This window comes from Coregonus lavaretus (assembly GCF_964263955.1).
Source record: "Coregonus lavaretus genome assembly, chromosome: 38".
Taxonomy (NCBI): Eukaryota; Metazoa; Chordata; class Actinopteri; order Salmoniformes; family Salmonidae; genus Coregonus; species Coregonus lavaretus.
Window position 1 is genome coordinate 29,443,667 of NC_140025.1, and position 9,352 is coordinate 29,453,018.

At 43.1% G+C, this 9,352-nt stretch overlaps 1 protein-coding gene across 1 annotated transcript; it reads right to left on the reverse strand.

Moving 5' to 3' along the window:
- Positions 1 to 3,551: 3,551 nt before the first annotated feature.
- On the reverse strand, positions 3,552 to 5,765 carry LOC311112010 (uncharacterized protein). Its single transcript, XM_084154969.1, has 2 exons — positions 5,671 to 5,765; positions 3,552 to 5,171 (listed from the first exon to the last, which is right to left on the reverse strand). The coding sequence occupies exons 1-2, from the start codon at positions 5,698 to 5,700 to the stop codon at positions 4,803 to 4,805; spliced, it is 399 nt and encodes a 132-aa protein (XP_084011095.1). The 5' UTR covers positions 5,701 to 5,765; the 3' UTR covers positions 3,552 to 4,802.
- Between the last annotated feature and the right edge of the window lie 3,587 nt (positions 5,766 to 9,352).

The window sequence follows — 9,352 nt, forward strand, 5'->3', positions numbered from 1 at the left end:
TCCATTAGAGAATGTCTTCTCTGTGAAGTGCACGTTTTCAATAACTCACTGTTAGCTAGTCCATAACAGGCAAGAACAAAACAAGAGACATTTAACATAAAGAAAAAACAGAGATGCATACAGAGGTGCATTGGCATTCTTCATTGTGAATCCTCCCTCAGTTGGCTACAGTATCACTTTGGTTGGTATTCTAATCAATAAATAATATATTATGTCATGCAAAAAGAACACCTGATATGGCTAGTGCAATTGTTCTTTGTAAATCACAAATTCATTAACAGACTAACCTGTACCCCCTCAAATTGACCCAGTGTTATTTTATTGTGTTACTTTTTTAAAACTTTAGTTTATTTAGTAAATATTTTCTTAACTCTTAGTTTTCTTAACTGCATTGTTGATTAAGGGCTTGTAAGCATTTCACGGCGCATGTGACAAATACCATTTGATTTGAGATATTGTTTGTATATTATTTCATACCAAGGGATAGATCAATGGAAACAGCCCTCCTCCACATCTACTGCTCAACGTCAACTCCACATCTACCCTCCAGGACTTGGGCTTGCCGTTGTAGGCGACGTTCAGGCTTCCCGTCAGGTCGCTTCAGTAGGAAACTCCTCTGAAGTTTGCCCATGGTGTCTGTGCTCTTGAGTACCAAGGGGATGCTTTTGCCGTCTTAGCCCTTAAGCACGGTGACAGTTACATCAGAGGCTCGGGTCGGTTCAGGGTCTTTGACAACCAGCAGAGAGATGTGAGATGTGTTCAGGAATGTTGGATCGTACGGAACCGGGATCGGAGGATCTTCACTGGGTCTAACATGGAGTCTAAAAAGGAAAGGATGGAGAGAAATAAAGAGAGAGAGGAAGGGGGATGAGGAAGGGAGGGAGAGCGAGAGAATGAGAGAGTGTGCGATTGGAGAGTGAGATGCTGAAAAAATAGGCTTTATCAAGTCAGTTAATCCTCGTCGTCCCTTTTTGTCACTGCATCAATAAACATAACTTTTGCTATGTTTAAAAAAATGCAAGAGATAAAAAATGGAATGTGCCGAAGATTTGTTTCTTTCTTGCAATGCACTTTAGTTCAATTTTCTGTTGAAGTCAGTCATTTATCAGTAGAGTGGATACCATGCTAAATAATTGTGAATGATAAAAGATACTCCCTCCACATGTTTGAATTTTGCAAATGTATTTTAGGCACACAAAATGTATAATTGATGGCAAGTACATATCAACAATTTTAACAATACCAAGTTACCAACCATGACAGCTTCCAAATCTGTGACAGTACATTGTGGAAGTACTGGTGCATGGAGAAAACAACAGATAATAGTGTATAGAAAATATAATAAAACATTACCGTTAGCGATTGCAGCTGTGCCGTTGCCATTTTGCAGAGGGTTTGTGAAGAAGACTCCTAAACCTTTGAGTGTGTGTGGCTGTTACTTGCACTGTGAATCTCTGGGGGATGTCCAAATGTTGCTGAAGTCAGGGCGAAGACTCTGGGTCCCAATCTTCAATGTTTTTTGCCTGTCTGGCCACCATTCCCCTATCTACAGTGTAGCCAGCATGATCCTATTTAATAGGTGGTTTCCACGAAGACTCTCCGGAGTCCTGGTACCAGTCTCATCAGATAGGCAACAACCATCAATTGATAATGGTCTGGCAACAACCTGAACCAGAAACAGAGCAACAAGAGAAACACTACTGCCAAGTTGTTGTGAGTTAAGAAATTATATTCAATGCAAACCTCCAAAGCAATGCAGAAATGTTGACAAGGATAATTGGGAGTGATATGCAACAGTTTAATGCATCAGTATGATATTGTGAAACAAATACGTGAGAGGACTTTGACTGTGTGCATGCGTGTTTGCCTGTGAAAGTGAAAGAGATGAAGAGGTCACATGACTTTTAGTAACAATAATAAAACTAATTTGGAAACCACTGCATTTCCAGCCCTCATTTCTTTAAAAACACAAGTTTAGGTTGAACTATGTTTATACGTTAGTGTTTTAAAAGTCATTAAAATGATTGGTAACACTAATGTAATTGTTAAGTTTATTCCTATTCGATCAAAACTGTTATCGACAAGTGTCTGGGGTAACACTTGTCCTAACCTCGACTCAATACTAAGTAATCTTAAATGTCTCTGTGCTGCATTATTTGTCAAACAGTGGTAACAGCGTGAAAATCCACATAAACATAGCAACCACTACAGTTTCAAAATCTATGAAAAGCATTGCAGAAGTAGGCTTCTCCTGTGCTGCATGGAGCAAACTGCAGACAATACCATCTCAAATGTTAAACCTCAGCACCTATACCTTTGACCATTGGAGCATTTGACATTATTACTGGTGGTCAGTATGTGAAAACTACTCTTCTCAAACATATATGTTTCTTGTTTTGTTCCTTTGAAGTTAAGGATTTATTTTATACCTGTAATCTGCAGGGGAAAATCTAAGCCAAAGGGAATCCCCTACATGTCAATTAAGGCACACCACACTTTCTTTTTGGTACTTTTTGCCAAGCCATTTCCTGGAGTATAGCCAGCACCATCCTCTTTGTCAGGTGATTTCCATGAAGACTGTCCTTTACGGTAGAATGAAACACCTATATACCTTAAATGCTTATGGATTGAGAACCAGTTGAAGGGTTGAGACAGAGCAGAGACATTTCTGTGCTTTTCATAACCTCCCTGCAGCTGGTCTGGGTATGTCAATGACATGTGATGGAGATACAACTCCTCGTGGTGGCTGTGTGGAGATTGGAGTAACAATGGAACTAGTGTTATCATTTGTTTGTGCTTATGACCTGACACATAGCCACATGCACATAATCTCAAGGGCCAGGGAGGATGGTAAATGATAAATGCTTAAATGTATGTGGTTGAGAATGGGTTACGGATGACATGTTTAAACCATGTTTAAGTATTAATTGATATGTTTTATAATGTGTTATGAAATGATAAAGGTGAAACAGAATGAACATGATTGATACTTTGTACTTCAGATATATGTCTGGATAGTGAATATAGTCAAAACAGAGTGTGATTGTTCTTTAATGTACGTATGTACATAATTTTTTGAGTCACGCCACTAATAAGATACAGAGGCCCCATTTAGAGAAGCGCAAGTAGCCCCTGTGAGTAGCCAACATGTGATACTGAAAGATGTTATTCATTCACATAGAGAGGAGTAACTATGTATGTTGTATCAGTATGACTATGCATTTGTGTCTGTATAAAAGGAGAGCTCCGGTTCAGGGCAAGTAGTTGCTCCATAGAGCAAGCTCGGCTTTGTTATGCAAATAATAAAGTCTAATTTTTGGATTCACAAGCTCCAGTCTCTTGAGATATATTTTTGAGTTGACTACTTTTGAGTCAAATATTTCTACGACACCTTCTAATGCCACTAGAACAGGTGACGACCAAACGAGTGAGCATCAACAGATCATTAGATTTGTGCAACACCTATGCTAGCTCAGGTCGACGTGGCAACAAGTGTTGTTAATGTATTTCAGAACTAGTTATTCGTCAATGTAAGACACAGATGGCATATACTTGAAAAAATGTAGGTGTTTATTTAAGGCTGAATACAATGTCCATAAATGCAGAAAATAAAAATGAAAATATGTTTAAACATTATTTATTTTGTTCATCATCCTCCTGATTGGCTAGCCTTATTGGTTGTCATTGAAAACATAGTTCTATTGCACACATTTTTTTTAAACAATAAGGTAAGAAATCAATGCTAAGCTATTGCAGATACAGTAGTAGCCTACTGTTAAACAACAACAGCATATCAAAATTATCAATAAAGCATCACAAACGGCACATTTAACATGGTGAACTAACTCACATTGATTGGTGTCCGGATTAGCTAGTACCAGGCAAGAGCAAAACAAGACAGTTAAATCAGTCAATCAATCAAATGTATTTATAAAGCCCTTTTAAAATCAGCAGATGTCACAAAGTGCTTATACAGAAACCCAGCAATGCTGATGTAGAAGCATGGTGGCTAGAAGACCTCCCTAGAAAGACAGGAACCTAGGAAGAAACCTAGAGCGTAACCAGGCTATGAGGGTTGACCAGTTCCCTTCTGGCTGTGCTGGGTGGAGTTAAAGTAACTGCCCAGTGAAAATCTCACTTTTAGAAGTTATGCATATTAATGCATATCCAAATAATGTTGTTGATTTGTCCTATACTTGTATTTGTGGCCAAAGCATAAATTGGAGATAAAAAAATTACTTTTAAAACCCCACCTCAAACTTGTATCTCAAACAGGCCGTTTAAAAAACACTTGCTATTTCCTCATAGAAATTATGTGATCTCCCTTACGAGGATGAGCTGGTCAATCAGCGGTCTACTCGCATGAATATTTTTAATGACCGGCATACGCCAACACCATTCTGTTGTTGGTGTATGCCCACACCATTCGAACACAGAAAAGCTGCATTTTAACATACTTAATTACTATTTCTTGGAAAAAAAACTATTTCACTCTTATTGTAAGTATTTATAGGTCATATTTCATAGAAGTCTGGAAACACTGGATAATTGCTTTAAAATAAAGAAAGGACACAGATGCATTGTCATTTTTCATTGTGCATTCTCCCTCAGTAGGCTACAGCGTCACTTTGATTGGTATTCTAATCAATAAATATTCTACAATGTTGTGCAAAAAGAATACCTGATATGGCTAATGCAAATATTCTTTATAGATCACAAATTCATTGACACATATTGTTCATTTTGCATAACAAGGAATAGATGAACGGAAACAGCCCTCCTACACATCTACTGCTCCACGTCTACCCTCCACGGCACCTCTGAAAGGTGATGAAGGTAGCCCCATTCTTCACCCCCAGCTCTCCCAAGCTCTGGTGCCCCTGGACGGGCTTGCCGTTGTAGGCTAGGTTCAGGCTTCCCGTCAGGTCAGGCCGCTTTTGTAGGAACTTCCTCTGAAGTTTGCCGATGGTGTCTGTGCTCTTGAGGACCAATTGGACTATTTTGCCGTCTGAGCCGTTGAGCACGGTGACAGTGAAACGGGAGGCACGTGTCGGTTCAGGGTCTTTGACAACCACCAGAGAGGTGTGAGTTGCGTTCAAGAATGTTGGATCGTACAGAATAGGGATCGGAAGGTCTCCTCTGGGGCAATGCTGGAGTCTAAATTGGAAGGCCTGGGACAGAGAGAAAGGAAAAGAGATAGAGAGAGGGAGGAATGGAGGGAGAGAGAGAGAATGTGAGAATGTGAGAGATGAGAGAGATATGGCATAAATACAGCCAATATCATCAAGAACGTCAAGGTTGTTAATCCTCTTCATCCTTTTCTGACACACTAGATCATCTCTTTTGCAATGTAAAAAATCCCGGAATATGCCGCAGATTTGTTTATTTCATGAACTGCACTATGCCTGCTTTCAGTTTCTGTTGCAGTCAGTCATGCATATGAACAGAGTTGACACCATGATAAACAATTGTGAATGATAAAAGAAAAAACAGCTTTCACATTTTCAAAATTGATGACCAATACATACAGTATCTCTTTAAAAAATATATATCTAAACAATACTATGTTACCAACCACTACAGCTTTAACATCTATGATATTATATTGTGGAAGTACTGTTGCATGAAAAAAACTATAATATTGTATAGAAAAACACCTAATAGCCTTACCATTGGCCATTGTAGCTGTGCCGTTGCCATTTTGCAGAGGGTTTGTGAAGAATACTCCTCAACTTAATATTTTCCTCTTTCAAATTGGAATGTGTGACTGTGACTGTGTGTGGCTGTATCTTATACTAAATCTCTAGGGGAGGTCCAAAAGCTGCCGAAGCCGTAGGGAAGTCAATAGATCCACAAATTCAAAGTTTATTCTTACCATTTGGCCACCATTCCCTTCTCTGGAGTATAGCCAGCATGATCCTATTTGCCAGGTGGTTTCCTGGTACCAGTGCCATCAGATACGCAACAGTCATAGATTTATTACATTACATTTTAGTCATTTAGCAGACGCTCTTATCCAGAGCGATTTATAATTATCTAACAACAACATGCACCAGGAACAGAGCAACGAGAAAAACCTGACTGCCAAGTTGTTGTGAGTTGGAAATCACCGGCTGAATTAGGGGCCTTGTGAGCTGGGCATGATAAAAATAAAAATAATATGTTTTGTATACAGTACCAGTCAAAAGTTTGAACACACCTACTCATTTATTTTTACTATTTACTACATTGTATAATAATAGTGAAGACATCAAAACTATGTTAAAAAAGATGCTAAACAAATCCAAATATATTTTATATTTGAGATTCTTCAAATAGCCACCCTTTGCCTTGATGATAGCTTTCCACACTCTTGGCATTCTCTCAACCAGCTTCATGAGGTAGCCACCTGTAATACATTTCAATAAACAGGTGTGCCTTGTTAAAGGTTAATTTGTGTAATTTATTTCCTTCTTAATAAGTTTGAGTCAATCAGTTGTATTGTGACAAGGTAGGGTTGGTATACAGAAGAAAGGTATATTTGGTAAAAGACCAAGTCCATATTATGGCAAGAACAGCTCAAAAAAGCAATGAGAAACGACAGTCCATCATTACATTAAAGACATGAAGGTCCATCAATACGGAACATTTCAAGAACATTGAACGTTTCTCCAAGTGCAGTCGCAAAATTCATCAAGCGTAATGATGAAACTGGCTCTCATGAGGACCGCCACAAGAACGGAAGACCCAGAGTTACCTCTGCTGCAAGGGATAAGTTCATTACAGTTACCAGCCTCAGAAATTGCAGCCCAAATAAATGCTTCACAGAGTAACAGACACATCTCAACATCAGCTGTTCAGAGGAGACTGTGTGAATCAGGCCTTCATGGTCGAATTGCTGCAAAGAAATCACTACTAAAGGACACCAAGAAGAAGAAGAGAATTGCTTGGGCCAAGAAACACGAGCAATGGACATTAGACCGGTGGAAATCTGTCCTTTGGTCTGATTAGTCCAAATTTGAGATTTTTGGTTCCAACCGCCGTGTCTTTGTGAGATGCAGAATAGGTGAACGGATGGTCTCCGCATGTGTGATTCCCACTGTGAAGCATGGAGGAGGAGGTGTGATGTTGTGGGGGTGCTTTGCTGGTGACACTGTCAGTGATTAATTTAGAATTCAAGGCATACTTAACCAGCATGGCTACCACAGCATTCGGCAACGATACGCCATTCCATCTGGTTTGCACTTAGTGGGACTATAATTTGTTTTTCAACAGGACAATGACACAACACACTTCCAGGCTGTGTAAGTGCTTCATCAGATGACCTGGCCTCCACAATTACCCAACCTCAACCCAATTGAGATGGTTTGGGATGAGTTGGACCACAGAGAGAAGGAAAAGCAGCCAACAAGTGCTCAGCATATGTGGGATCTCCTTCAAGGCTGTTGGAAAAGCATTCCAGGTGAAGCTGGTTGAGAGAATGCCAAGAGTGTGCAAAGCTGTCATCAAGGCAAAGGGTGGCTACTTTGAAGAATCTCAAATATAAAATATATTTTGATTTCTTGTCACGCCCTGACCTTGAGAACCCTGTTATTTCTCTAGTTAGTTTGGTCAGGGTGTGAATGTTGACATATCTATGTTATAGATGTCTATGTTGGCCGGGTGTGGTTCCCAATCAGAGGCAGCTGTCGATCGTTGTCTCTGATTGGGGATCATACTTAGGCAGCCATTTTGCCTACCTTTAGTTGTGAGATCTTGTTTCTGTTTAGGCTTGTTGCTGTTAGCCTTTAGAACTTCACATTCTGTTGCTTTTGTTATTTTGTCGGTGTTTATAATAATAAACGACTATGTACGCATACCATGGTCCGACCATTTATACAACGAACGTGACAGAAGATCCCACCACCAACGGACCAAGCAGCGTGTACAGGAGGAGCAGACATCATGGACATGGGAGGAGATCTTAGACGGAAAAGGATCATAGACGTGGGAGGAGATCCAGGCAGGAATGGATCGCCTTCCTTGGAAGCAGACGGAGACAGCGAGGGAGAGAAAACGGTGACTCAAAAGGTCCCGATCACTAAGGAAGCCCAAGAGTCAGCCCCAAGAAAATGTTGGGGGGGGGGGGAACATGTGGTGGTGGGCGAAGCAGCAGGAGACCCTGAAAGACCTGCAGCTCAGCACTCTGAGAGAGAAGACCACCACCTTACGGGGGCTGATAGATAAGAGGGAGCAGGAGCTCTCCCTTCAGAAGGAGGCGCTGCAGGAGGCCCACAGGGAGAAGGAGTCAGTGGATGCACAGAGAGAGGAGCTGGCCAGGCAACAGGAGGAGCTGAGAGAGGAGTTAACCCTCCAGCAGCAGAGAGCTCGGGCCTTAAAGCAGAGGTTGGAGGAGCCAGGTTTAGCAGAGCCAACTCCCCCCACTCGCTTTGAGGAGCGTGTGACCGTGCAGGCACCAGGCTATGCACCGGCTTTATGCACTGTGCCGCCAGTGCGCCTTCACAGACCGGTATGGCCCGTGCTTGCTCCTCGCACCAAACCAGGTACGTGTCGCCAGCCCGGTGCGCCCTGTACCTGCTCCTCGCACCAAACCAGTGGTGCGTGTCTACAGTCCTGTACGGCCCGTACCTGCTCCTCGCACCAAACCAGTGGTGCGTGTCCCCAGCCCGGTGCGCCCCGTGCCTGCTCCTCACACCAGACCAGTGGTGCGTGTCCCCAGCCCGGTATGGCCCATTCCAGTGCCAGAGCAGTCCGCTCCACCGGTGCCTGGTTCAGCTCCGGTCAGCTGCTCCACTCCAGTGCCAGAGTAGTCCGCTCCACTGGTGCCTAGTCCAGCTCCGGTCAGCTGCTCCAGTCCAGTGCCAGAATAGTCCACTCCACTGGGGTCCAGTTCAGCTCCGGTCAGCTGCTCCACTCCAGTGCCAGAGTAGTCCGCTCCACTGGTGCCTAGTCCAGCTCCGGTCAGCTGCTCCAGTCCAGTGCCAGATTAGTCCACTCCACCGGGGTCCAGTTCAGCTCTGGTCAGCTGCTCCACTCCAGTGCCAGAGCAGTCTGCTCCATCGGTGCCTGGTCCAGCTCCGGTCGGCTGCTCCACTTCAGTGCCAGAGCAGTCCGCTACACCGGTGCCTAATCCAGCTCCGGTTTTCTGCTCCCAACCAGAGCCGGGGCAGTCCGCTCCACCGGGGTCTGAGCCGGAGCCAGACGTCAACCCCTCTCCAGGGTCGGGGCCTCCCACACCAGGGTCCAGACAGGGCTTGGTGCATCGTGGGAGGACTGAGAGGGGAGGCATCGCACCGGGGTCCAGACTGGACCAGGTGTGCTATGGGGAGGCAGGAAAGGAGAGGAGTGTACTGCGTCCGAAGCCGGAGCCGCC